Source organism: Plecotus auritus (assembly GCF_963455305.1).
Source record: "Plecotus auritus genome assembly, chromosome: 10".
Lineage (NCBI taxonomy): Eukaryota > Metazoa > Chordata > Mammalia > Chiroptera > Vespertilionidae > Plecotus > Plecotus auritus.
Genome location: NC_137785.1, coordinates 10,680,825 through 10,707,933, shown reverse-complemented (window position 1 = coordinate 10,707,933; position 27,109 = coordinate 10,680,825). Strand labels below are relative to the sequence as shown.

The 27,109-nt window shown below is 60.2% G+C and overlaps 3 protein-coding genes across 7 annotated transcripts in view; 2 read left to right on the top strand and 1 right to left on the bottom strand.

Annotated features, from left to right (window-relative positions):
• The window catches only part of MYBPC2 (myosin binding protein C2), a 29,024-nt gene extending 16,931 nt beyond the window's left edge, over positions 1-12,093 (top strand). The window contains exons 16-28 of one of the 2 annotated variants that reach the window (XM_080645007.1): positions 28-167; positions 2,728-2,887; positions 2,975-3,079; positions 3,925-4,113; positions 4,765-4,899; positions 5,293-5,460; positions 5,644-5,732; positions 5,833-6,028; positions 6,215-6,354; positions 7,754-7,913; positions 8,086-8,222; positions 10,142-10,328; positions 11,469-12,093. In XM_080645007.1, coding sequence (XP_080501133.1) covers positions 28-167; positions 2,728-2,887; positions 2,975-3,079; positions 3,925-4,113; positions 4,765-4,899; positions 5,293-5,460; positions 5,644-5,732; positions 5,833-6,028; positions 6,215-6,354; positions 7,754-7,913; positions 8,086-8,222; positions 10,142-10,328; positions 11,469-11,479 — 1,817 coding nt within the window. In that variant the 3' untranslated portion in view covers positions 11,480-12,093. Of the gene's footprint in view, positions 1-27; positions 168-2,727; positions 2,888-2,974; positions 3,080-3,924; positions 4,114-4,764; positions 4,900-5,292; positions 5,461-5,643; positions 5,733-5,832; positions 6,029-6,214; positions 6,355-7,753; positions 7,914-8,085; positions 8,223-10,141; positions 10,435-11,468 lie in introns of those variants that run through there. The other variant, XM_080645006.1, reaches the window with a different exon arrangement.
• Positions 12,094-12,317: 224 nt separating this feature from the next.
• On the bottom strand, positions 12,318-17,272 carry GARIN5A (golgi associated RAB2 interactor 5A; the record flags this gene model as incomplete). The annotated part of the gene is made up of 5 exons (XM_080644108.1): positions 12,318-12,518; positions 13,161-13,406; positions 16,517-16,647; positions 16,996-17,114; positions 17,266-17,272. The coding sequence occupies 5 exons, from the start codon at positions 17,270-17,272 to the stop codon at positions 12,506-12,508; spliced, it is 516 nt and encodes a 171-aa protein (XP_080500234.1). The 3' UTR covers positions 12,318-12,505.
• Positions 17,273-17,499: 227 nt separating this feature from the next.
• EMC10 (ER membrane protein complex subunit 10) lies at positions 17,500-26,182 on the top strand. 4 transcript variants are annotated; one of them, XR_013959193.1, is made up of 9 exons: positions 17,525-17,727; positions 18,562-18,631; positions 19,783-19,892; positions 20,743-20,847; positions 21,552-21,733; positions 21,846-21,939; positions 22,755-22,842; positions 23,091-23,522; positions 23,597-24,002. XR_013959193.1 is itself a non-coding variant. In XM_080644563.1 (8 exons), exons 1-8 carry the CDS (start codon positions 17,614-17,616, stop codon positions 23,339-23,341), a joined length of 1,014 nt encoding a protein of 337 aa, XP_080500689.1. In that variant the 5' UTR covers positions 17,525-17,613; the 3' UTR covers positions 23,342-26,182. The 4 variants fall into 4 exon arrangements, 2 of the variants coding, with proteins under 2 accessions (XP_080500689.1, XP_080500690.1); XR_013959192.1 differs by lacking the exon at positions 22,755-22,842 and having other exon boundaries at positions 17,500-17,727; positions 23,597-26,182; XM_080644563.1 differs by having other exon boundaries at positions 23,091-26,182.
• Positions 26,183-27,109: the final 927 nt, after the last annotated feature.

Here is a 27,109-nt window from a genome sequence, read left to right as displayed (position 1 = left end):
TCCCCGGAATCCCGTCTCTGCCACCAGAGCCACCGAAGATCCACCTGGACTGCTCGGGGAAGACCTCGGATAACTCCATTGTGGTTGTGGCTGGAAACAAGCTGAGGCTGGACGTGGCCATCACGGGGGAGCCCCCTCCTGTCGCCACCTGGCTGAAGGGGGATGAGGTATGTGGGGCGTTCCCCACGCACTGACGACCTGTCCCGCTCGGCTCTGCTGGGCGACTTTAGGCGAGCGGCTTTCCCTCTCTGAGCTCCCGTTGCGTTGTAAAACGAGGATTGTGATTCCTTCTTCAGAGGGTGCTTTTGAAGATTGGAGATTCAGTTTGTCCATCACAGGGGACTGTCCCAGCACATGGTGGGTCCTCCGTCCATCCATGTCTCCATTCATCATTCTCCATCCACCCATCTTCCCACTCATCAGTGAATCGATTAATTCACCCATCCATCCACTCATCCAGTATTTAATCAATTTGTCCATTAGCCAACCCAGTTATCCTGTCCATCCATCCATCCATCCATCCATCCATCCATCCATCCATCCTTCCTTCCATCCATCCATCCATCCATCCACTCATCCATCCATCCATCCATCCATCCATCCATCCATCCATCCATCTCTCCATCCATCCATCCATCCATCCATCCATCCATCCATCCATCCACTCATCCATCCATCCATTCATCCATCTATCCATCCATCCTTCCATCCATCCATCCATCCATCCATCCATCCATCCATCCATCTATCTCTCCATCCATCCATCCATCCATCCATCCATCCATCCATCCATCCACTCATCCCTCCATCCATTTATCCATCCACTCATCCATCCATCCATCCTTCCATCCATTCATCCTTCCTTCCTTCCATCCACCCATCCACCCATCCACCCATCCATCCATCCATCCATCCATCCATCCATCCACTCATCCATCCATCCATCTATCCACTCATCCATCCATCCATCTATCCATCCATCCTTCCATCCACCCTTCCTTCCTTCCTTCCTTCCTTCCTTCCTTCCTTCCTTTCTTCCTTCCATCCATCCATCCATCTCTCCATCCATCTATCCATTTATCCATCCATCCATCCATCCATCCATCCATCCATCCATCCATCCGCTCATCCATCCATCCATTTATCCATCCACTCATCCATCCATCCATCCATCCATCCATCCATCCATCCATCCATCTCTCCATCCATCCATCCATCTCTCCATCCATCCATCCATCCATCCATCCATCCATCCATCCACTCATCCATCCATCCATCCATCCATCCATCCATCCATCCATCCATCCTTCCACTCAACAAATATTTTGACCTTGTATGCTCCAGGCCCTGGGACAGTCCAAGGTGTCTGCTCTGGGCCTCAGTTTCCTCTTCTGTAAAAGGGAGACTCTGTCTTCACTCATCCCTCCCGTTGGCAAACACCCCCTGAGCTCTCCTTTCTGCCAGGCTCTCTGTGCAGGCACCGCGGTGATAGGTGATAGCCATGCATCAGACACCCCGTGCCTCCCTGAAGCCTCGCTCTGGGAGAGAGGCAGACACACGCCCGGATAGTCAGAGTCCAGGGTGAGGGGCTGAGAGACAGGGAGGTGCCCGATGCGATGAGAATTCAGGGGATGGGCCGTCACTTTCCCTCGAGGGCATCCAAGAGTGCTTCCTGGGAGCGGTGGCTTCTGGGCAGGTCCCGAAGGATGAGAGCAGTAGAGCAGAGAGATCCGTGGGTCGGGACATTGCCTGCAGAGTCTTGGCACGAGCCAGTCTGGTGTTTTGAATGGAGGGCGAGGAGGGCAGTAGGGAGTGATGAGTGAGGCAGGTGCAGATCCGACGGGTCCTTTGTGCTGGCCCACGGCCTTGGTAACTGGGGCCCCGACTCGTGGGTCTGAGGGGGGAGGGGCTGGGGGTGTGAGGGAGGAGGGGCTGGGGGTGTGAGGGAGGAGGGGCTGGGGGTGTGAGGGAGGAGGGCTGGGGGTGTGAGGGAGGAGGGGCTGGGGGTGTGAGGGAGGAGGGGCTGGGGGTGTGAGGGAGGAGGGGCTGGGGGTGTGAGGGAGGAGGGGCTGGGGGTGTGAGGGAGGAGGGCTGGGGGTGTGAGGGAGGAGGGCTGCGGGTCTGAGGGAGGAGGGGCTGGGGGTGTGAGGGAGGAGGGCTGGGGGTGTGAGGGAGGAGGGGCTGGGGGTGTGAGGGAGGAGGGCTGGGGGTGTGAGGGAGGAGGGCTGGGGGTGTGAGGGAGGAGGGGCTGCGGGTCTGAGGGAGGAGGGGCTGGGGGTGTGAGGGAGGAGGGCTGCGGGTCTGAGGGAGGAGGGGCTGGGGGTGTGAGGGAGGAGGGGCTGGGGGTGTGAGGGAGGAGGGGCTGGGGGTGTGAGGGAGGAGGGCTGGGGGTGTGAGGGAGGAGGGCTGGGGGTGTGAGGGAGGAGGGGCTGCGGGTCTGAGGGAGGAGGGGCTGGGGGTGTGAGGGAGGAGGGGCTGGGGGTGTGAGGGAGGAGGGGCTGGGGGTGTGAGGGAGGAGGGGCTGGGGGTGTGAGGGAGGAGGGGCTGGGGGTGTGAGGGAGGAGGGCTGGGGGTGTGAGGGAGGAGGGGCTGGGGGTGTGAGGGAGGAGGGGCTGGGGGTGTGAGGGAGGAGGGGCTGACAGGAAGCTGCTGGGAGATTCGAGCAGGGGAGGGGCAGAGGCAGGTCTGGTGGGGAGAGGCGCCCCATGGCCCTTGGCGCTGGTCCAGGTGTTCTCGGCCAAGGAGGGCAGGATGCGCATCGAGCAGCGCGTGGAGTGCAGCAGCTTTGTGATTGAGAGTGCGGAGCGGGCGGACGAGGGCCGCTACACCATCAAGGTGACCAACCCCTCTGGCGAGGACGTGGCCTCCATCTTCGTGCGGGTTGTGGGTGAGCAGAGGGAGCCGAAGGGGCTGAGTTTGGGGGTGGTTCCCTGAGGCTGTGAGGAGCCCCCTGACTCTCCTCTCCCCCCCACAGATGTCCCAGACCCCCCGGAGGCTGTGCGTGTCACCTCAGTTGGAGAGGATTGGGCCATCCTTGTCTGGGAGCCACCCAAGTTTGATGGGGGACAACCAGTCACCGGTGAGTGCCTGCACACCAGTTCCCATGACCTCCGACCTCCTGGTCCCCCTGGTTTCTCTTTGACCTCCCAGAGTCCTTAGCATCCTCAATGACCCCCCTCTTTGAGACCTGGTTTCCATCTTTTTAAAAAATATATATTTTTATTGATTTCAGAGAGAGGAAGGAAGAGAGAGAGATTGAGCCAAAACCGGTTTGGCTCAGTGGATAGAGCGTCAGCCTGCGGACTGAAAGGTCCCGGGTTCGATTCCGGTCAAGGGCACGTACCTTGGTTGCGGGCACAACCCCAGTAGGGGGTGTGCAGGAGGCAGCTGATCGATGTTTCTCTCTCATCGATGTTTCTAACTCTCTATCCCTCTCCCTTCCTCTCTGTAAAAAATCAGTAAAATATATTAAAAAAAAAAAAGAGAGAGAGAGAGAGATTGAAACATCAATGATGAGAGAGAATCATTGATCGGCTGCCCACTGGGGATCGAGCCTGTAACCGGGGCATGTGCCCTTGACTGGAGTCGAACCCGGGACTCTTCAGTCCGCAGGCAGACGCTCTATCCATCGAGCCCAACTGTCTAGGGCTGGTTTCCATCTTTGACATCTCACAATCCCTTTGGTCTCTGCATAACCCTTCTCCCTAACGACCTTGGAATCCTCCCTCAGAGCAATAGCCTGGGATTTTCTGTGACCCCTGACCCCCTGATTTATGACCCGTGACCCTGCTTGATCCGTGACCCCAGGACTGGTGAACTCTGACTGCTAGTCATGGTCTCAGGTGACCCTCCCTGCCCCAGCTGGCCTGCGACCCCCTTGATGGCCTCTCCATGACCCCCACGACTCTCTGCTTGGGGGGGCAGGGTACCTCCTGGAGCGGAAGAAGAAGGGCTCCCAACGCTGGATGAAGCTGAACTTCGAGGTCTTCCCGGAGACGACCTACGAGTCCACCAGGATGATCGAGGGCGTCCTCTACGAGATGCGGGTCTTCGCTGTCAACGCCATCGGGGTGTCCCAGCCCAGCGTCAACACCAAGCCCTTCATGCCTATTGGTGAGGTCCCCGCAGCCCCTCACGGAGCCCCTGCCTGCCTCTGACCCCTGCCCTGGCTGTCATTGACCTCTGACCTCACAGAGTCTGCTGGCTTCTGCCCGCTCTCATCCAACAACTCAGTGCATTGACCCTGAGCCCCGCCCACCCTCCTGACCTGTTCCTGCCTCCATGGCCCTAGACTCTGTGCTGCTGCCTGAGTATCTCATTGACCTCTGACCTAGCAGACTAACCCCTGTCTCTGTCCTTGGAGACCTCACTTTTCCTTGATAATCTTGTTTTTGTTTATTTTCAATTGATTTCAGAGAGGAAGGAAGAGGATGCAGGGGAGAGAGAGACAGAGACATCAGTGATGAGAGAGAATCATTGATTGGCTGCCTCCTGCACGCCCCACACTGGGGATCGAGCCCGCAACCCGGGCACGTGCCCTTGACCGGCAATCGAACCGTGACCTCCTGGTTCATAGGTCGATGTGCATCCACTGAGCCACGGCAGGCCGGGATATCTTGTTTTAATTATCGTTGATGACGTGTCCTTGCTCATTGACTTCTGGCCCACTCTCTGACCAGGGACTCTAACTCTGACCCCTGACCTTCCCTGCTGACCCCTGACCCCTCATTTACCCCCACCTCCCCTTTCCCTGGATCCTTACAGCACCCACCAGTGAACCCCGGCACCTGACAGTGGAGGACGTGACAGACACCACCACCACCCTCAAGTGGAGGCCCCCAGACAGGATCGGGGCGGGCGGCATCGACGGGTACCTGGTGGAGTACTGCCTGGAGGACTGTGAGTGGCCTGCCAGGCTGGTGGGGCGGCGGCTCCCGGATCCCCGTGGGTGTCTAGTCCAGCCGTGGGCAAACTACGGCCCGCGGGCTGGATCCGGCTGTTCTATCCGGTTCTCTTGCTCTCCCCTCCGCTCCTTTACTTTGAATTTATATTAGTTCACACAAACACTCCATCCATGCTTTTGTTCCGGCCCTCCGGTCCAGTTTAAGAACCTATTGTGGCCCTGGAGTCAAAAAGTTTGCCCACCCCTGGTCTAGTCCCATCTTTCAAGCCTGGTCATAAGTGCTTAATCACTGTCAGCTGCTGCCAGTTCAGGGCGGGGAGGGGCGAGGGGCTGAGGTGCCAGCCGGCCGGAGGTCGGAAGGCAGATCCCCGGCACCGCCCTCTCTCCAGCCGAGGAGTGGATCCCCGCCAACACGGAGCCCGTCGAGCGCTGTGGCTTCACCGTCAAGGATCTTCCCACAGGAGCCAGAATCATCTTCCGGGTCGTGGGGGTCAACATCGCGGGGCGCAGCCAACCGGCCAGTCTGGCTCAGCCAGTCACCATCAGGGAGATCGTGGGTGAGCGCCCCTGACCCCTGACCCCTGACCTTGCTCTCCTGCAGACCAAGCTGGTGTCTTCGGGCCAGCCCTTCCCAGGCCATCGCTAGGGTCCCCCCTACAGTCTCATCGCCCCGGTCTCCTCGTCCCTCTCTCGAGGGTCCCCAAGCCCAGCGCTGACCTTCCTTGGGTTTGTGTCCGCAGAGCAACCCAAGATCCGACTCCCCCGCCACCTGCGCCAGACTTTCATCCGCAAAGTAGGGGAGCCCATCAACCTCCTCATCCCCTTCCAGGTGCGTGGCTGGGGTCAGGGTTGGGGCTCAGGGTCAGGGGTCAGGGGCCAGTTCCCACAGGAGAGCCCCGGCCGACCTCCGCCCCCTGCTGCCCACCCAGGGAAAGCCGCGGCCCCAGGTGGTGTGGACGAAGGGCGGGGCGCCCGTGGACGCCTCCCGCGTGAACGTGCGCACCAGCGACACCGACACCGTGTTCTTCGTGCGCCAGGCGGCCCGCTCGGACTCGGGGGAGTACGAGCTGACCGTGCAGATCGAGAACATGAAGGACACGGCCACCATCCGCATCCGGGTCGTGGGTGCGTGGCCAGGGCGGGGCGGGGGGACCCGGGCCAGGAGGGGACAGAGGAGGTGGGTGGGGGAGCCAGGGTGGGAGGTGAGGACATGGGAGTGGGGGGCAGGCCTGAGAGGTCAGGACAGGTGAGGAGGCGAGGGTGGACATGGAGGGGCCCTCGGGCTGGCCTGTAGCAGCCACCTCCTTCCAGAGAAGGCAGGGCCCCCCGTGAACGTGACGGTGAAGGAGGTGTGGGGCACCAACGCGCTGGTGGAGTGGCAGCCCCCCAAAGACGACGGGAACAGTGAGGTCACAGGGTACTTCATCCAGAAAGCCGACAAGAAGACCATGGTGAGAGGCGGAGGCCCGGGCGGGGCGGGGCGGGGTGAGCTGGGGGGGCAGGGCGGGCAAGGGGGCAGGTGCTGCTGCACCCCCCTTTTCCAGCTGGGGAAACAGAGGCCCCGAAAGGTTGGGAGAACGGGCTGGGGCTGAGGTTTGGTGTATGATGGGTTTTCCTTCTTTTTAATTGTTTTTTTGTTAATCCTCCCCCGAGGATATTTTTCCCCATTGATTTTTATTTTTATTTATTTATTTAAAATATATTTTTATTGATTTTAGAGTGGAAGGGAGAGAAAGAGAGAAACATCAATAATGAGAGGGAATTATTGATCGGCTGCCTCCCGCACACCCCCTACTGGGGACTGAGCCCACAACCCGGGCATGTGCCCTTGACCGGAATCGAACCCGGGACCCCTGAGTCCGCAGGCCTTCGCTCCATCCTCTGAGCCAAACTGGCTAGGGCCCCCATTGATTTTTAGAGAGAGTGATAGGGAAGGAGAGAGGGTATGAGAGAGAGAGGGAGAGAAGAAAGAGAAACATCATGTGAGAGACACATCAGTCTGTTGCCTCCCACACACACCCCGACCAGGGCTGGGGATTAAACCTGCAACCCAGGAATCAAACCCATGGCCCATTGATGGGAGGGCCGACCCCTGACCAGTGAGCACACCGTCCAGGGCACCTTCCTTTACATGGAGGTAAAATTCACCTAACAACGTTAAGCATTGACTTCGAAGTGGCTTTTAGTACATTCCCAGTGGTGTGCAACCACCACCTCTATCTAGTCCCAGGACATGTTTTTAAAATTTTTATTTTTATTGATTTCAGAGAGGAAGGGAGAGGGAGAGGGAAACATCCATGATGAGAGGGAATCCTTGATCAGCTGCCTCCTGCACGCCCCCCACCGGGGATGGAGCCTGCAACCCGGGTGTGTGCCCTGACGGGGAATCGAACTGTGACCTCCTGGTTCCTAGGTCGATGCCCAACCACGGAGCCAGGCCGGCCAGGCTAGTCCCGAGGCATTTCACACCTGAAAGGAAACCCCGTATCCACTAAGCAGTCACCCCCTCCCCTCCCCTCATCCCCTGGCGACCCCCACTCCACTCCCTGGGACTGCGGATTTGCCTCTTCTGGCCGTTACCTAGGAACAGAATCGCACGATATATGGCTGCTCTTGCTCAGCCTCGTGTGATCCGGGTTTCAGTGTTTCCTGCCTTTTTCTGGCCGAGTGACGGTCCCTGGCTCGGCCGCTGCCTGCCGAGTTGTGCTTCTCCATTCATCGGCGGGTGGGCGTTTGGGTTGTCCCAGGGCGGGCTTGCTGGCTCTGCCCACACGTGGGGGTGCTTTCCTCACCCCGGCCCTTCCCGGGTCTGTGTCCCTGACTCCTCCGCTCTTCCCTGGCCCCCGCCAGGAGTGGTTCAACGTCTTTGAACACAACCGCCAAACCCACTGTACCGTGTCCGACCTCATCGTGGGCAACGAGTACTTTTTCCGAGTTTTCAGTGAGAACATCTGTGGGCTCAGTGAGTCCCCCGGCGTCTCTAAGGACCCGGCCCGGATCCTCAAGACAGGTAAGGCCACCCCCTCGCAGGGTCCAGTCCCCCTCTCGGCTGCGGCCTGGCCGTGGCTCCTCTGCGCCCCCCCCACCCCTGAACCCCGAGTTGATGGCACCTGGTGACCGAGGAGAGGCGGCTGGGAAGAGCGGGGCTCAGTCGCCTCACAGGTTCATCTGCCGGCCCGTAGGCATTAGCTGGAAACCGCCGGAGTACAAGGAGCATGACTTCCGGATGGCTCCCAAGTTCCTGACGCCGCTGCTGGACCGCGTGGTGGTGGCTGGTTACACTGCTGCTCTCAACTGCGCCGTCAGAGGCCACCCCAAGGTGCGTGCATGCGTGCGTGCATGTGTGCGTGTGCGTGTGTGTGTGTGTGTGTGTGTGTGTGTGAGTGTGTGTGACCCTGGAGGGGAATCTTCAGCAAGATGAAGCCCCTCCCCCTCCCATCACCGCCCCTCGGCCTCTCCGGCTTGTCTCTTCTCAGTTCATGGACTTTGCTCCCTTTAACCGGCTGCCACCAGTTTCTCTAAATAAAGTTTTATTGGAACATGGCCCTGCACACTCACTTGTGCATTGTCCATGGCCGCAGAGAGCTCAGGGCCCACTGTCCTAAAATAGCGACGACCTGGCCCTTTGCCACCAAAGTTTGCTGACTTCTGGTCTGACTTCCAAGTTGTTTTGTGTTTTTTTTTGTTTTGTTTTTTTTTTGTTAATCCTCACCAGAGGATATTTTTTACATTTTTATTTTATTTCATTTTATTTTTTTAAATATATATTCTATTGATTTCAGAGAGGAAGGTAGAAGGAGAGAGAAATAGAAACATCAATGATGAAAGAGAATCATTGACCGCTGCCTCCTGCACGCCCCACACTGGGGATCGAGCCTGCAACTGGGGCACATGCCCTGACTGGGAATCGAACCGTGACCTCCTGGTTCATAGGTAGACGCTCAACCACTGAGCCATGCCAGCCGGGCATTTTTCACATTTATTTATTTTTTTTAGAGAGAGTGAAAATGGGGGGCGGGGAGGAGGAGTGGAGAGAGAGAGAGAGAAAGAAACATTGATGTGAGAGAGACACATTGATTGGTTGCCTCTCACATGTGTGACCAAGGCTGGGGATTGAACCTGCAGCCCAGGTACGTGCCCTTGACTGGGAATCGAACCTGTGACCCTCTGATTCGTGGACTGACACTAACCATTGAGCAACACCTGCCAGGGCTGACTTTCACATTTTTAGCTTTGCCCCTGTTGGCACACTGTGGGTTCATGAGTTCACCTCCTCCATCTCCATCTACCTGCTCATTCACAGACTCCACCCGTTCATTACGCCACTTAGTTATTTACCTCCCGTTCTATTCATTTCCTCAGTTCATTCATTCACTGCATTTGCTTACTTACATCATTCATTCACTCAGTCATTCATCCACCCTGTTTATCACATATTTTCAAAGGCTTTCTATGTGCTGGTGGATTGGAGAAGTTCCCGTATGCGGGGGAACACAGCCTTAACTCAGTGTCACACAAATGACTATAAATTATAAAGGGTGGAAGGGTGCTGGGAAGCACAGGCAGCCACGAGTGTGAAACAGGCCTCAGGCCCCGCCCAGAGGCCGGGAGTGACGTGTGAGCTGAGGCCCGAGATGGGCAGGTGCTGACTGGAGGGAAGAGGAGGGAGGAGCAGTATTGGAAGAGGAAGTGGCCAGCACCAAGGTCCTGGGGTGAGAGCCTGCCTGAAATCAATAAAAATCTACATAAGAAAAGAGAAACATGCAAATTGACCATACCTCTGTGACACTCACCAGCCAATCAAGAGTGGGTATGCAAATTAACACAATAAAGATGGTGGGTTAATTTGCATACACAGGCATGGAGGGGGCGGGCAGGACGCCTGCTATGAGGGGGAGGGCAGGGGCGGAGGGAGCTACAGGAGCGGTGCTTTGGCTGGGAGTGAAGACTTGCAGGCTCCTGGGCGGCTGGGAGCGAAGTCAGGGGAAGGAAGGCCTATTCTTGCACGAATCTTCGTGCAATGGGCCTCTAGTTTAAAATAATAAAAAAGTAAAAATAAATAAATCCTGCCGGGCCCGCGGGACCCACAGGAGTGAGCTTCTCCTCCTACAGCAGGTCATGCGGCCATAATTAGGAGGTGGCACAGCCAACATGAGGACTCAGACCTCCCGCCCAGGGCCCGTTCTCCACGGCCCAGGCACCCTCTCTGAGCTGCCCGCCTTCCCTCCCCCTCCACAGCCGAAGGTGGTCTGGATGAAGAACAAGATGGAAATTAGAGAAGACCCCAAGTACCTGATGACCAACTACCAGGGGATCCTGACGCTGAACATCCGCCGCCCCTCCCCCTTCGACGGGGGGACCTACACCTGCCTCGCGGTCAATGAGCTGGGGGAGGCGCTGGCCGAGTGCAAGCTGGAGGTCCGAGGTGAGAGGCGGCCCCTCCGCCCGCTGCCCACGCTCGTGCCCTTTGCAAAGCTACGGGAGGCCACCCGCTTTGGGAGGGTGGGGTAGGAGCACCTGACCCAGCCTGGGTAGTGTCCCAGGTTTCCCAGGGGAGTTGAAGGACAAGAAAGAAGCGATGAGGAGAGCTTAGCAAGTGACCGCTGCGGCCTCCAGTGGGAGGCGTGTGGACATGGCCTGGAAACAAACATGGGTTACGGCAGAGGTCCCAGGCTGTGGGAGCCCAGAAACACGCCTTCCTCCTGCACAGCCTGCCCCAGGCTGTCCCCCCGCCTCACTCTGCCCGCCCCCCACCCCCACCCCTTGGCCCACAGCCTCAGCTTCAGCTGCTGGCCCTCTTCCTTCTGAATGCTTGCCGGCAGCCTCCCCGCCTCCGTGTCTCTCTCCAGCCCACCCCACACAGGGCCCCAGAGGACACTCTGTCCAGGGGTGACCTGCCCTCCAGGGGCTCCCCAGCAGCCCAGGCGCCCCTCAGCCTGGTGTCATGGTCCTGCATCTGACACCCCCCGCCCCCGGCCTCCCCTCTCCGGCCTCATGTACCCCCATTTTCCTCCACACTGTTCAGGCCACACGGAGCTGTGGGCAGTAGGACAGACTGGCCGTGCTTCCTCCTGGCCCTGGGCCCTTGCACGTGCCATTCCGTCCACCCAGAACACGCTCTTCCTCGTCTCCCCACGCTGGGCTCTGTGGGGAGGCTGCTGTCCAGGTCCCTCCCCGACTGGGACTTCCCCTGGCCCCAGAGAGCAGAGACCTCCGAGCCTTCCCCGCAGTCACGCCTCCAGGCTGCCGTCCCCTTTATCAGCTGCTCAATCAGCTCAGAAATATCCCCACTCCAGGGTTCCGGGGTCAGCCTGTTGCCAGCCGCTGCTCAGAAATCTCTGCTCAGATGGTCCCAGTTTGGGGTTCAAAGCTGCAGCCGTCACAGGCACCCTGGCCCTGCGGTGGCACCCGGCAGAGATGAGGGAGCCGGGTGGTGAAGGGGAGACGGCGCCCCCTGCTGGCCAAGCGAGTCCAGCAGGCGGAAGGGCCTAGCGGGGCGCTTGCCTTGGGGAAGCCGGGTCCCTGCGCCCCCGCAGCCACCCTCTCTCTCCTCATGTCCCCCCAGTGCCGCAGTGAAGTCCCCACCGCCGGATCGCGGCTGCTGAGCCTGAGCGGACCTCCCCGACAGCGGCTCTTTTCAGGAGCCGCCACTGAAGATAACAATCTTGTCTGGAGACACGCGTGTCTGTCCTTCTTGACACCGTAGCCCTGCCTTCCTCCTGGGCAGGGGCTGGGCCCCTGGGGCGGGGCGGGGAGGGGTCATCCAGGTCGCAGCGGCCCCCGCCTTAAAGGCAACCCCTTGATGAAATAGACCACTCGGAGGCCGCCGTCCAGGAATAGCCACTTTAGTCGGGCAACCACGTTGCTGTGGCAACCACGGAGCGTCAGGGGCGAACCCAAGACCCCCTCTTAGACTGGTGCCCGTGAGTGGGGACCCCGGCAGGCCGGCTGCGGGAACTGCAACGAGTTGGGGCGGAGCCAAAGGCCAGGCTGGGAAGGCTCCCCTGGTGAGGTGGCCTAGGAGGGATGGGGCGCTAGGTCTCAGGGGTGGCCCCCAAGGAGCCGGACCTGGTGCGAGGATGCGTGGGAGACCATGCTGAGCATGCTGGGAAGGCTGCTTCGGCCAGGCGGCCACCCACGTGGAATTGGGGACGATGGCCAAACTGCTCATGACCTGGTTGTTGGTTCTTAAGTGGCCGATCTTGATTCACTGTAATGATTCATCTGTCCGCCCGACTTAGGGAAGTTAGATCTCCGGTCCTTTGGGGACATAAAGGGAGTTGGAGGAATCGGAGTCCCGGAGTCAGGAGGTCTGAGAGCTCAGCCTGGCTCCCAGGGCTCACAGCTGCGGACAGTCTGTCTCAGAGGCCGTGGCTGCAGATGTAGCTGCAGTTGGGGCGGGAGGGGACCCTGTACTTACTGGGAAGGCGGGGGAGCAGGTATCTCCAGAGGAAGGGGCCCCACAGGTTCCAGTGGCCCCACCTTCAGGGAGAGGCGCCGCTCCCCTCCTCAGGCCCATGGGGACCTGGGCATCGGGCCTGGCTGGCCCCACCCTTCAGGCCCAGGCATTCCCTTGCCAGATGCCCCTATCACCAGATGCCCCTATCGAGAGAAGCTGGAAGGGGAGATGCCCAGTTAGGGAACTGCAGCCACCTTAGCTGGCCCCCCTCGGCCATGAGACCCGCCCTGCTGAGTCCCTGCTGTCCTTCATCACAGACTTCACACCCTTTCAGGACAGCCCTGTCACTGCCACGGTCAACCCACGCATCTGGGCCCCCAGCCCCTCTTCCCTCAGACCCAGGCAACCAGGCCCCCAGCCCCTCCTCCCTCAGACCCCGGAGTCCAGGTCCTCAGACCCAGGAGTCCAGGCCCCAGCCCCTCCTCCCTCAGACCCAGGAGTCCAGACCCCCAGCCCCTCCTGCCTCAGACCCAGGAGTCCAGGCCCCCAGCCCCTCCTCCCTCAGACCCAGGAGTCCAGGTCCTCAGACCCAGGAGTCCAGGCCCCAGCCCCTCCTCCCTCAGACCCAGGAGTCCAGGCCCCCAGCCCCTCCTCCCTCAGACCCAGGAGTCCAGGCCCCCAGCCCCTCCTCCCTCAGACCCAGGAGTCCAGGCCCCCAGCCCCTCCTCCCTCAGACCCAGGAGTCCAGGCCCCAGCCCCTCCTCCCTCAGACCCAGGAGTCTAACCCATTTTCCACCCCACCCGCCACCCTCCGCCCTCCTGGAAGCCCCATCCCTCCCTACTCCCATCCCTCCCTACTCCCGCTGGGTCAGATACTCCTCCTCCTCTTCATCTTCCTCTCCATCCTCCTCCTCCCGGTCACTCCGGGCCGAGTGGAAGCGCAGGCAGTAGAGCAGCCGCACCCACTGGCCAAACTCGCAGTCGCCGGTCCTGGGCGGACTCCGCAGCTGCAGGTAGAAGGTGCGGCCGGTTTGAAACTTGACCTTGAGCTGCCTGCGGCTTTCGTCGTGGACGAAGAGCTGGACGAACTGCAAGGGGATCATCCTGGCGGGCGGAAGGGGCGCCTCAGGTCCCGCCTTCCCCGGCCCCGCAGCCGGCGCCCTCCGAGAGTCGCGGTTGCCCACCTGGCCACCCCTTTCTCTCCCCAGAGTCCTTTTCACTTTCTCCGCCGCTTGAATCTCACCCATCCCTTACTGGCGTCCACAAAGCACATTTGTGCCTCCCGCTGGCGAGTCCTCTCTCCTAAACCCCAGAGTTGAAGAGACATCCGCCTACTAGAAATCCAGTTCCATTTGGATGTTGGATCGACAACTGACACAGAAAATGTCCAGCTACCAAATTTGACCTTATCCCCACCCCAAGCCCGCTCCTCTCCGTCCTCCCGGCTTTAACTACTTCCACTTGCTCGGCCAGGAACCTGGAGTTGCTCCTGACTTTCCCTCCCACCCTCATCCAGTCCTGACACCGAATCCTGAGGGCCCTGCTGCTAAAATTATCCACAATCCCACCACTTCCAACCCGCAGCGCCACCACCGGGGCCAGCCCCAGTCTGTCTTCCACGCGGCCGCCAGAGGGCGCTGGTCAACACCTGAGTTGGCTCAGGTTCCTCCCGTGGTGGCTCAGAGTAAAAGCAAAGTCCTCACCTTGGCCAGGACGCCCTGCATGGTCTGTCCCTTTTGTCCCCTCTCTGCCCTCACCTCCGCGCTGGCCTCCGCGCTGTTCCATTAACCGGCCAGGCTTGGTCCGACCTCAGGACCTTTGCACAGGCGGTTCCCTCTGCTTGAAGTCTTCCTCCAGCCACCCCCTGTGGCTTGGCCCCCTCATCTCTCTCTCAGGGAAGTCTATTTACAACCCTTGGCCTATGTGCAACCATGTCCACGCTTGCAGACCTCCGCATGGCCCCCTCTCTGGGCCCCCATACGTCTCCACAGACCCTTTATCCCATTGGACAAACTGCCATCTATTCCGTCTGCCTGCCCAGTCGAAGGTGAGCGGGAGGGCAAAGATTTGGGGCCGATTTTGTCACTGCTGCTTCCCTAGCACCCAGATTGACACATAGTGCCGTGGATACTTGAGTATTTGAAGAAATGAATTGTTCTGCCTCCAGCCTGATTCAAGGTCCAAGGCAGAGGAGAAAACAATCCAGAGAGGGTGGGTAAGCTGGCCGAGGTCACACAGCAGGATCTGGACCCAGTCGTCCATGTTCTTAACCACAGCAATTAGGGAGCCACAAAGGCCCACTCTGGCCCAGCAAGCCTACCTCTAGGAATTGGTCTTACACCCTCATACCTGGGCACATGGATGTCCCCTGCCTGCCACACTGGCCGTAACCCCAAGACACCAGACACAACCTCCGTGGGGGGACTATCTATGATTATATTCTCAAAATGGAAGAACAGCCTCTGGCATTGACAGAGAGCTTACTCTGTGCCAGGCACTGCTGTTCTAAGCACTTTTCCTCAGTTCGTCCCCCAGCAGCCCTGGATGGGGGCTCTCCCCTCATGCCCATGTTCCAGATGAGGCACAGACAGGTAGGGAACTTGGCCAAAGCTAGTGAAGAGGGGAAGCCAGGATTTGAACCCAGGTCATCCGACGGCGGCCTTTTGTTCAAGGATGGCCCCGATTACAAGGATGTTCCCTAGAACAGCAAGAGTGGTGCCCCCCCCCCCCCAAAAAAAACACACATATTAAAAACAAGAGTGGTGTCTGAGGGGCCAGAGTCTGTTCAGTCGTGTATGTCCGCGAGAGGACCTGGTGGCTGTACTCACGTTGATATGAAGTGGATATTGACATCCTGCTGAAGGAGTGAGCGGAGGGAAAAGTGGCCTATAGCATGTGCCTGCAACTGTTAAAGGGCCAACACACACAAACACTAGATGTCCATCAGAAGTGGTCCTGAGTAACTCTGGCTGTAAGCTGGTCAGCAGGGAGGGGCCAGGGTGAGTCTTGAGGCTGAGTTTGCAGAGGAAGCTGAATGCTTTTACATGGATGGTGAGGTGCTAAAGGAGATTATGGGGGTCAAAGCCCTCCCTCAGTGCCACCCTTAGCATCCTTCCCACGGCAGGTCACGGCTCAGTGAGCAGGGATATCAATTGGTGGGATACGGTTAGCACCGGAAAGAAAAGGAATGTTGTAGAAAATGCCAGGCCACCATAAGACGCCTGGATACTGCTTTGTGGAATGCTTTAAACTCAGAGACAGGGATAAATAAAGGCTGTAAGACGCCTTTCATTCAGGTCAGAATCAGATTCTGCCACCAAGTGTATTACAAAGAAGTCAGAGCCGCCTGGCCGGCGTGGCTCAGTGGTTGAGCATCGACCCATGAACCAGGAGGTCAGGGTTTAATTCTGGGTCAGGGCACATGCCCAGGTTTTGGGCTTGATCCCCAGTAGGGGGTGCACTGGAGGGAGTGGATTGATGTTTCTCTTATCATTGATGTTTCTCTCTCTCCTTCTCTGTTCCTCTCTCTCTAAAATAAGTAAAACGTATATATTTTTAAAAAAGTCAAAGCCACTGGCAGAAGGCTTCTCTAAATACACTATACCCATGGGCATGGTATTTGCAGCTGGAGTTGGACACAGGAGCCTAGGATGGGAGAAACGTATATTTTGTTTTGTGTTTTGTACTTTGGGGTGAATCTGCATTACGTTTTCCATGAAAAACCAGAGACCTGAAGGGGCAGTGTGTAGTGGGACACAGGAGCTTGAGCTTTGTGAGGTCGGCCATCACGAGGAGCCTGAGGTTCCAATCCCAGCCCTGACTCACTGTGAGACCCTGGGCAGGCGGCTCCCCTCTCTGGGCCCCCATTTATCTCTTTGGAGGATGGGGCTAAAGGGCCCCACCCTATACGAGTATGACGTTAGAGATGACATGAGTGGCCCAGGGGTGCTTGGCATGCAGTGGGCGCTGCAGGTCATTCTCTTGACCCCTGCCAGGCTGTGGCTGAGGACTGTTCCCCCTCGTGGCTAACTATCCCTGACGTCTGGCCCCTGTTGACTGCCCTGTCCTGGTTCTTCTGGGTGGCGGCAGCCCAGAGAGGGCTGGTAGCCATCCAAGGTTCCTGGCCCTCGGTCACCTGGGCGAGAGGAGGAGCTGCAGGGAGCCAGGATGCCCTGAGCTGGGGAAGGAGGTCGGGGCTGGGCTGGGGCAGTCACCCAAAGAGCTGCAGGCGTCCGTTCTCCTTGGCAGGGCCCGCCAGCAGCAACAGGTCTGGGAGTTCCAGGGCTGGACTGGAGGCTGCCACCCCCATCGTTACCTTGTTGGCAACTTCTCCTAACCGGGTCACCTGGGGCGGGGGACAAAGGTTAGAAGCTGGATAGATGGTGGTGGTGGTGGTGGTGTGTGCGCACGCGTGCAGAATTGGGGAGGGATCAAGGTTCATGAACCTAGTGAATGAAACACCAAGATGTCCTGAGGTCAAAGGTCAAGAGTCATATAGGTGTTAAGTCAGGGAAACTGAAGCAAGGGAATCAGAGGCCAGGTTTCATAGAGAAGCTAAAGGTCTGGAGGTATGGGGTAAGGGATCGGTCAGGAATTCCAGGAGATGGACGTTATGGGGGAGTTGTCAGAAGTGGGGAGAGCCGGGGTTCCCCAAGTCAGGAGGTGGGGCTCAGGCGGTCCTGGGGCTTCACACCTGCACGAAATTGCTCTCAAAGATGGTGAAGTCTCGCAGCTGGTCGAACTCCCCGCTCTGAAGGAGGCGTTGGAGCCGTCCAGGCCGGCCCGTGGGACAGGCTGAAATGAGGGTGTGTTCTAGGGGGTCAAGTTCGGGGCGGGTAGGGGGGGTCTAGTCCAGGAGGCTGGGCCCGGCGCTGAGCGTAGGGGTTACCGGGGCTATCGGTCTCCAGTCGCGGGCCTCATCCCTCACCTGGCCCAGCCCCCGAGGCATGGCTCCGCCTCTCACCTGCCATCCATCCCACCTGGTCCCACTATACCTGTTCCATCCAGGGCCGGCCTAGGCTCTGTGAGTCTCTGCTTCATCGGAGGGAGGAGCCGGGGGAGAAAACTGAGGGCGTGGCCACGGACAGTGTGACGTCACAACGCAGCGGACCGGGAGACGCCCGTGATTGTGCCGTCACCCGAGGGGCGGTGCCCCGCCCGTGACGTCAGGCCCCGGTAGGGGGCGGGCACTAGTGCGCAGACGCGAGGAGCCCGCGCAGGCGCACGCGGGCGGGATGCGGTCCGTTCCTCCCAGAGTGCTCCGCGGGCGCTCGGCTCACTCCGGCCCGTGGATTGGTGGGAAGAGGCCAAAATGGCGGCGGCCGGCGCCCGGGCCACTCGGCTGCTCCTGCTCTTGTTGATGGCGGCCGCAGCCCCCAGCCGCGCGCGGGGCAGTGGTTGCCGGTCCGGGGCCGCTGCGCGGGGGGTGAGTACTCATTGGCGCGGCCGACAGAAATCGTGAGGTCGGTTAAGGCGGGAACGGGGCCACGGAGGGCCGAGAGGGAAGAGAGGTGAAAGCACCGTGGAAGGCGAGCTTGCAGCCCTGCACCTGCAGAGGCCGCACAAGAAGCGGGAGGGCAGCGTGAGGGGCGGGGCTCGGGTGGGACCTAGGCACCCGTACGCTCAGCGCGGTGAGGGTCGGGGCCAGACTGCCTCTCCTCTCCCGCGTTCGGACGCTGGGAACCTGCAGTCATGAATATGCATGAGGAGGTGTGGCTCGGATGGAATACTGGCGAATCAGACGTCGGGCCGCTAAAATGAAAAAGGCGGGGTGGAGGGCTCTCGCGAAATTGGTGGGGGGGTGTGCTGTGGCTGAATATGCATGAGGGGGCGGGATCTTGATCGCATTAAAATCTGGAACGGAGGTTGCGCAGATCCGAGAGTGGAGGATGCAGCAGAGTTAGGAGAAATTTGGACATTTGGAGAAAAGGAGGGCGTGGATCCCTCCTTTTTGGGGCAGTTAAGGTTAACACGAGGCTACTTGGATATTATTAGCTTAGAAAGGAAGCGCAGGGTGCCTTTTAACTCAGACATGTTAATGATACTGGACGTGAAAGTGACCCGCGGATAGTTGCCTTGGAAACGAGGTTAGCTTGCTTGCAGGCTCTGGTTTTCTGGGGACCGAACAGATCCTGAATTTTCATGAAGCGTCAGTGTTTGGATATGAGTATGAAAATAAGGCTCCTCTCTCAGGATGCCAGTCTGTCCGGGGTCACGGTGAGGGCTCTGTGGGTCCTCACTTGGGGTCCTCTGTCTGCAGGCCGGGGTGGAAGGTCGAGACGAGGCCTGTGGCACCGTGGGGCTGCTGCTGGAGCACTCATTTGAGATTGGTGAGTCCAGCAGTGTCCTCTCCTGAACGCGTACCCAGCGCCGGGTGAAGTCGGTAGCCTTGGTTTGGGTGCTGTGCAGTGTGAGACACCCTCGCTTCACTAACAGCCTTGCCCCTGAGAGGGTGTTTGCATTGCCCTGGGGACGAGGGGCGGGGAGGGCACTAGAAGAGGAACTATGCCTTTAACTGTAAGGCAAATCCAATTCAGAAAGGTCACTGCAGCAGCAGAGATAACCTCGAAGAGCACTTCTCTGACCCATTGCCTGTGCCCTGCACTAGTGGTTAGATGCTCTGCGTTGTAGTAACCCCAACATCCTCACAACAGTCATGCAAGGGAGTAGGTGTTAGGGATGGCCCCATTTTTCAGAGGAGGAAACAGGCCCAGAAGGGCCCCACACTCCATGGCCCAGCCTACACTGCCTTGATTCAGATGCCCCCAGAGCACAGATGTCAATGTGGCCCAGGGGTTAATAATCCAGTCTGGGAAGCAGCTCCCCCTGTAACATCCAGGACCGGCCACCAGGGCCGGGGGTCCAGGTGGCGCGCCAAGTGCTGTCCTCTGCAGCTTACAAAGGCCTTGATCTCTAGCTGCCTGCTGCCCATCGCTCCCTCCCCCAGGTGCCCCCCTTCTAGATGGCTTCCCTTCCTGGCTCTGCTGAAGACTCAGTACATTTTTGTAACAGTTTCCTCTTGCAGCATGGGCTTGCTTTAAACTTTGATGCGGGGGAGGCGGGGGGAGCAGGGGCGGGGAGCCCAGCCTGGGGCCCCAGACTCTGGGGGGCACTTATTATAAACACTGAAGCTAGGCCTCTTAGACCTGGGTCGGACCTGGTATCTTCCTGAGAAAGCCACGCTGATTGTGATGGCCTGGTGGGGGGTGAGTTGCGGGGGGGCGGGGGGTGGACTCTTGGGCCCTGTATTTTGCAGCTGGGCAAACAGGCTCAGAGCAGTTGTGGGAATGTCCCTGGGTTGCCTGGCAAGGCAGAAGGGCTTAGGAGCTGTGGGGTTCAGGCGTCAGCCCTGCTCTGTGAGGATGTGGTGGGGTGTCCCTCACTTGCAGGTGGGAAAATGGGGGCTCAGGTTGGGGAAGCTGGTCACTGCAAGGGTTGAAGGGTGCTGTGGGGGGTGCTCGCTGAGCCCAGGCTCCCACAGATGACAACGCCCACTTCCGGAAGCGCGGCTCCATACTCTGGAACCAGCAGGACAGCACCTTGTCCCTGTCGCAGCGGCAGCTCAACGAGGAGGAGCGGGGCCGACTTCGGGTGAGGAGGGGACCGGGGCCTGGCAAGCAGGGGGGACACATGTGCCCTAGAGTGTGGCATGCATGCCTCAGAGCCTTGGCCCGTGCTGCCCCTCTGCCCAGCACACCCTCTCCTCTGTCAGTTTTTTTACAAAATATATTTTTATTGATTTCAGAGAGGAAGGGAGAGAGAGAGAGAGAGATAGAAACATCAGTGATGAGAGGGAATCATTGATCAGCTGCCTCCTGCACGCCCCCTACTGGGGATCAAGTCTACAACCCGGGCATGTGCCCTTGACCGGAATCGAACCCGGCACCCTTCAGTCCGCAGGCTGAGGCTCTATCCACTGAGCCAAGCCAGCCAGGGCTCCTCCATCAGTTTCCCACAACCAGCTCTACCCTTCCAGATTCAGCCAGAACCAGTTAGTCGGTTAGGATGGGGTTTGCTTTTGAGGAGAAAGATCCCCACAGGAGCCATGATGGAACGCGAGAACGTTACCTCTATAGCTCTGCTCCATGGCCTCCTCCAGGCTGGACGCCCAGGCCAGCACGGTCCTCCCCAAGGAAGGTGTAGGGGTTCCTGGGGCTCCAGTGGGGCTCCAGGGAACAAGGGAGAGGAGGGGCTGAGGGAACAGCCGTATTTTAGGGAAACTGGCGAAAGCAACCACAGTGCACTTCCACTCTGTCCCTTTGGGCAGATGGAGCTGCAGGGGTCCTGGCCTCACCCACGGGCAGGGCCATCCTCACCGTGGCGGGCGGTGCTGGCTGGGCGGGACTGTGGACGGGCCTTCCTGGCTGCGGGCCCGTGGGGGTCTAGGCTTGGTAGGGTCCTGGCGTCATCCCTCTCACCGCCGCCTCTGCCTGCCCTGCAGGATGTGGCAGCCCTCAACGGCCTGTACCGGGTCCGGGTTCCGAGGCGGCCCGGCGCCCCTGATGGCCCAGAAGCTGGCGGCTACGTCTCCTCCTTCGTCCCCGCGGTGAGTCACTGGCGAGGACTGGCCTCCATCCTTGTTCTTCCCACCCGTCCCGGCCTGGCTGCCACTGTTCGTGCCCCAGTATTTATGGACGAGGAGAACTTGGACTTGGCCTTGTCCTCGAGGGCCTCCCCAGCTGCGTCCATGCCGTGGGTTCTCTGAGGGGGCAGCACAGGGCGGCATGGGCCTGGGCTTGTGCCCGAGGGGCAGGTGGCCACGGAAGCTTGAAAGATGCTGCTGGGGCTGTGGGAGGGGCTGTGGGTGTGTGTGGGGGGGGGCTGTGGGTGTGGGGGGGGGGGCTGTGGGAGGGGCTGTGAGAGTGTGTGGGGGGCTGTGGGAGGGGCTGTGGGAGTGTGTGGGGGGGGCTGTAGGAGGGGCTGTGGGAGGGGCTGTGGGTGTGTGTGGGGGCTGTGGGAGGGGCTGTGGGTGTGTGGGGGGGGGCTGTGGGTGTGTGTGGGGGGGCTGTGAGAGTGTGTGGGGGGCTGTGGGAGGGGCTGTGGGAGTGTGTGGGGGGGGCTGTGAGAGTGTGTGGGGGGCTGTGGGAGGGGCTGTGGGAGTGTGTGTGGGGGCTGTAGGAGGGGCTGTGGGAGGGGCTGTGGGAGTGTGTGGGGGGGGGCTGTGGGAGGGGCCGGAGGCTGGGGCAGGCGTCCCAGTGCTGGCAAGGCCTGGGCAATAGCCCCTGCTCCCCTCCTACCTCCCCCCTACAGTGCTCCCTGGTGGAGTCGCACCTCTCGGATCAGCTGACGCTGCATGTGGATGTGGCTGGCAACGTGGTGGGCCTGTCGGTGGTGACGCACCCCGGGGGCTGCCGGGGCCACGAGGTGGAGGACGTGGACCTGGAGCTATTCAATACGTCTGTGCTGCTGCAGCCGCCGGTCACGGCCCCAGGGTGAGGGCGCGGGACAGTACCCAGCCCCTCCGGCTTGGGCGTCCCCCTGCCTTTGCTGGTGTTCGCGGTGGCTGACTCCCCGTCCCTCACCCGTCTCCTTCCTCCACCACAGCCCGGAGACGGCAGCCTTCATCGAGCGCCTGGAGATGGAGCAGGCCCAGAAGGCCAAGAACCCGCAGGAGCAGAAGTCTTTTTTCGCCAAATATGTGAGTGGGGTTCCGCCTGCCCTGCCCCCTTCCGGACAAGCCCGCTCCTGCCCTGCTTCTCCTCCTCCCGGCCCCCTCTTGCGGGCCTCCGGGCCTCGGTGCATGTCCCGCTGGCCCTGGGCTGAGCCTAGGCCTGGGCGGAGCCGTGAGGGCTGGAGCCCAGGCGCCCAGTCTCAGAGCGTGGCCGGCTCAGAGCTGGTGGTGCGGCCGGCCGGCCGGGCCGGGGCAGCCTGGCATAGGCAGGCTCCGTCAGAGCAGGGGCCTGTGGGGAGGGCTGAGGACGGCGGGGGAGAAGGGGGAAGGGCTGCCCCAGGAGCAGCTGGGATGAGAGTCCAGTGGGGAGGACGCAGCCTGGGCCGGGGCCAGGGCTGTGAGGCTGGAGATGGGGTGGCAGAGGAACAGGGTGGCTTGGAAGGAGGGGCTGGTGGGGTCCCCCCAGGTCCAGGAGGCAGGCGGCTCTGGGCAGGGGCATTTGGGTGGCAGTGCTCTGGGCCAAGTGCCCGGAGGCCGGTCTGGAGCTGAGGAGGGGCCAGGCCTGTGCTGCCAGAGAGGCCCCGAGGCCCAGGGTCCCAGGACCTGGGGGTGCTGGCTGGAGGGGGGCGGGGCCAGGGCCACGGGTGGGAGGACACAGAGCCCTGCAGTGCTGGGCGCCCTGGCCACAGGGCCTGGCGGAGGGAGGATAGCCCGGCCGGCTGCGGGATTGTGAGGAACTGAGGCCCAGAGAGGCCGAGAGCTTGCCTCCCTGGTTGCCCTGCCGAGGGCTGCAGGACCCCACGGCCACCACTGGCCCTGACCCGCGCCCCCTCCCTCCTCAGTGGCACCTCATCCTGGGGGGGGGCCGTGTTGCTCACAGCCCTGCGTCCTGCTGCCCCGGGGCCCGCGCCATCTCCACAGGAGGCCTGAGTGAGGACCGAGCCCCTCCCGCCTCTGCCCGCCGTGCACCCCCCTGCCCTCCCCACCCGACCCTGACCCGTAGTGATGTAGGGGACCCGGGCCCTCTCCTCACGCCGCCTCCCCTCACACCAGCCCCCACCTTCCCCGCCCTGGGGGGATGCTGCTCACACTCACCTCCCTTCTCTCTCTCTCTCTCTCTCTCTCTCTCCCCCCCCCCCCCCCCCCCCCCCGTTGCCCGTCCTCCTGTCCGCCCACAGTGGATGTACATCATTCCTGTCGTCCTGTTCCTCATGATGTCGGGAGCACCGGATGCTGGGGGCCAGGGGGGCGGTGGGGGTGGGGGTGGCGGAGGGGGCAGTGGCCGCTGAGGGGCCGGGGGCTTCCCTCCTGCCCAGAGAGCCGGGCCTTGCTCATCCCAAAAGGACTCGCTGGCCCCTCCCCAAGTGACTCTCCCCGTGGGCCCCTGTGTTCCTGTCTGGAGGGGCGGTGGGACTCTTGGCCCCACTGAAGCCCCAAAGGCTTCCCTCTGACCCCGTGTCCCGTCATCCCCAGCACCCTCCAGCCTCCGCGCCTTGGTTCTCCCTGCCTTCCGCTGGGCTCCATGGCCCCTACCTCGTTGGCCACACTCCTGTCCCTGTGCCCTGGGGGCGCAGCAGGCCGGGCTGGCGTGGGCGTGGGCGCCTGGCCCCGTGGGCGCCTGGCTCCGCTCCTCCCTGGCCCTGCCCTCGGGCCTGCTCTGCCCCTTCTCTGCCCAGGATGCCAGGCCCCCATGGGCTCCTGCGCTTGAGGAGTGATGTGTGAGTTAGCTCAGAGCAGACGGCTTCCGTGCGCGCAGGCCCGGGATGTCACTCCCACCGCCGGGCGGCCTTCCCTGGGCCGCGGGCTCCGGGTGGGGACGCTGGGCCTCAGCTGTGATCCCCCACCCCAAGCTCATCTATTTAAAACCATTGAGAGAATATACTGAAATATATTCCACTTCCAGCACCAAGTGCCCTGGGCACTTGCTCCTGGTGCATTGTGTGTATATATGTGTGTAGGCATTGTCGAATTCCCATGTTCCCGTTATGAATTACTCAGAGACCTCAGAGGATGGCCCTCGTCGTCGTCACGGCTGCGGGACGCTCCTCCGTGCCGGGTGGCAGTTGATTAAACTGGTCCCCAAATGTTCACTGTCTCGCTTGCTTCCCGCTTCCCGCGGTTATAACAGCCCCACAGTGAGCTCGCGGCCCCCTCAGGTGGGAGTGGGAGTTATTTCCTGGGCACGTGTGACTGGACGTGGGGTCACTGGCAGCTGAGAAGCCTTTTTATGAGCAGGTGAGGCGTGGGGTGTGGGGCGGACAGTTGTCCCCATCACTTTTACCCCTTGATTTTCCTCCTGGAGGTGGATGAGCACAGGCCAGTCGGGGTGCTGTTGATCTCCCCGCGCGGTCATAGAATCGAGAACTCCACACACGCCTGCCACTGGCTTCGCTCCTGCGGTCTTTCTGGCCAGTGCCCAGAGGGGCCTGGTCCCTGTGCTCCCCCACAAGGGGCCCCTGAGCTCAGCCCACCAGGGACATGCAGGTGTAACTAAGATAAAACCCTGGGCCCCCGCTGGTGTGTTCAGTGGTTAGAGCATTGGCCTGTGCCCCGAAGGGTCTCTGGTTCGATTCCCAGTCAAGGGCCATGTACCTGGGTTGCAGGTTGGATCCTGGCCCTGGTCGGGGTGAATGCGGGAGGCGGCTGATCAATGTGTCTCATATTGATGATTCTCTCCCCCTTCCTGCCTCCCATTATCTAAAAATCGGTGGGAAAATTATCCTTTGGGTGAGGATTAACCAAAATGCCAAGCCCCGGAACCAGAAGGCTGGGCGGATCCATGTCGCTGAGCTGCCTCCAGTCCCTCCCCCACAGCCTCGCCGACAGGCGCCCAGAATGAGGCAGAGCGAGGTGGCACTGGGATTGTCTGAGAACGTGGCCTTTGCTCAGTGGCGGTTACGTTTTGAAATCCTCTTGGGAGTTGTCTGGTGTTGCTGACCCCGTTTTCTGATGCCCTTGGACTCGGCCAGCTGCGGCCCTTCCCTTGACCCCTCTTCCCTCCCTTCATCCCTGCCCCTGCCCCTGCCCCTGCACTGTGACAAGCGGCCTGAGGCCCAAGGGTCGCACCATCTACATTTCCTCAGTGTCTGTGTGACACACCTGGCAGCATGGGGCTTATTTCACCAGTTTTTAAATTTTTATTTATTTTCATTTTAAAATATATTTTATTGATTTTTTTACAGAGAGGAAGGGAGAGAGATAGATAGAAACATGGATGAGAGAGAAACACCGATCAGCCGCCTCCTGCACACCTCCCACTGGGGATGTGCCCACAACCAAGGTACGTGCCCTTGGCCGGAATCGAACCTGGGACCCTTCCGTCCACAGGCTGATGCTCTATCCACTGAGCCAACCGGTTAGGGCTCACCAGTTTTTTTAAAAATATGTTTTTTATTGATTTAAGAGAGGAAGAGATAGAAACATCCGTGATGAGAGAGAATCATTGATCGGCTGCCTCCTGCACGCCCCGCACTGGGGATCCAGCCTGCCACCCGGGCACGTGCCCAGACCGGGAATCGAACTAGCAACCTCTCTGTATGGGATGGCGCCCGACCAGCGGAGCCGCACCGGGCAGGGCTCATCATTTTTAGTGGCTTGCAGTTTGAGGTCTCTGTTTATTAACCCCCTTGTCCTCTCAGCCTGTCGATCGCTCTCAAGTGGGCACAGTTCTGGTGTGGTTTGTTCTAGTCCTGTCTGAGCTGTTCACGCTCCCCGGACTCTGTCCTTCCTAACCTTCCGCTTCTCGCCTGTCCCTGGAGAGCTCACTCATGGCTCCGTTTTATTGGCCGGGGTATCGGGATACAGCATGAACCTCAGAAGGTACGGAAGGGTCCACAGCAAAGAGCCTTCTTCTCACCCGGCCAACACCGTCTCCCCGCACCTGGGCCGTCCCGTCCGGTGCACTGTTCTGGAGGCATTCTCCACATAGACAATCAATCATGTATGTCAATAGTTTTGCACAAGCGTGTTGCCTTTATTCCCCCTCCCACTGGACATAAGTTGGAGAGGTTTCCATCTCTGATATAAAGTGCGTCCTCAGCCCGGCCTGTGTGGCTCAGTGGTTGAGCGTGGACCTATGAACCAGGAGGTTATGGTTCGAATCCTGGCCAGGGCACATGCCCAGGGTTCGGGCTTGGTCCCCAGTGTGGGGCGTGCGGGAGGCAGCCAGTCAATGATTCTCATCACTGATGTTTCTCTCTCTCCCTCTCCCTTCCTCTCTGAACTCAATAAAACTGTATTAAGAACTAAATAAAGTGGGTCGTCACTTGTGGACCGGCTCCCGTGGATTTCTTTGGCCCATCAGCGGCCCTTTGGGTTCCCGCGGGAATTGCCAGGTACCTCATGGCTTTGCTCCTGGGTGCGTAGGTGCAGGCCCCATTGCCGGGTGGGGACTTGCTGGGGGCGCCAGTCCCCGCCCAGCCACGCTGAGGGCTGAGGTTCCACACAGCACCTCCTCATTGACGATTCCCAAACCCGCCTCCAGCCCAGGCCCTGCTGGTCTCCAGCCCCACAGCTGCCGCCTGGAAGTGCCTCAGGAACCACTGGGGAAGCCAGTGCCGCCATCGCCCCAGTCAGAGCTGCTGCGGGGCCACCACCCCCCCAGCCTCACAGACCGGAGCACTCCCTGCCTCACCGCTCCTCTCTGCCTCCTCCGTTCATCACAGCCCTGGGCTCATCCTTCCCCACCTAGACCGTCAGCCCCGCCTCCGCCTGGCCTCCATCATTCTCTCTCTGCCCATCCCCCTCACGGGGGCTTTCTGACAGCTGAGCGGACCCCCACTCACAGCTGTGGCTGCCCAGTGCCCCCAGGACCAAGTCCCACAGTCCCTCAGCCGGGCCTTTGAGGCCTGGAGTCACTCAGCTGCCACCAGGCGGGACTGCAGGCACAGTTCTCACCTCTCCGTCTCCCCACAGCCCCGCCCCTCTTTCTGCTGTGCCCCTTCTTTTCTTTCTCCACTGAGCTCAGCCCTCATGTTCCTCCTGGACACCCCACCCAGCCTCCGGACCTCTGGTCTGAGATGGGGGGACACCTACAAGGTAACCACAATGAGTGTCCGTTTCCCAATGTCCTACCTCACCTTGGAGGCCCCTCTTTGCCCTGCAAAATGTCACCTGCTCTCTGGCATCGGGGAAACCCCCTTTCCCCAGCCTAGGGCTTCCTGTTGGCATTTGGGGGTCCTTAGCATAGGGTTTGACA

Bases quoted from the DNA above. Each gene is read 5' to 3' on its own strand.
- EMC10 (XM_080644563.1), top strand. From the start codon at position 17,614: ATGGCGGCGGCCGGCGCCCGGGCCACTCGGCTGCTCCTGCTCTTGTTG. The intron at 19,893-20,742 runs GTGAGGAGGGGA...CCTGCCCTGCAG, and splicing joins AGGAGCGGGGCCGACTTCGG to GATGTGGCAGCCCTCAACGG. The intron at 21,940-22,754 runs GTGAGTGGGGTT...CTCCCTCCTCAG, and splicing joins AGTCTTTTTTCGCCAAATAT to TGGCACCTCATCCTGGGGGG.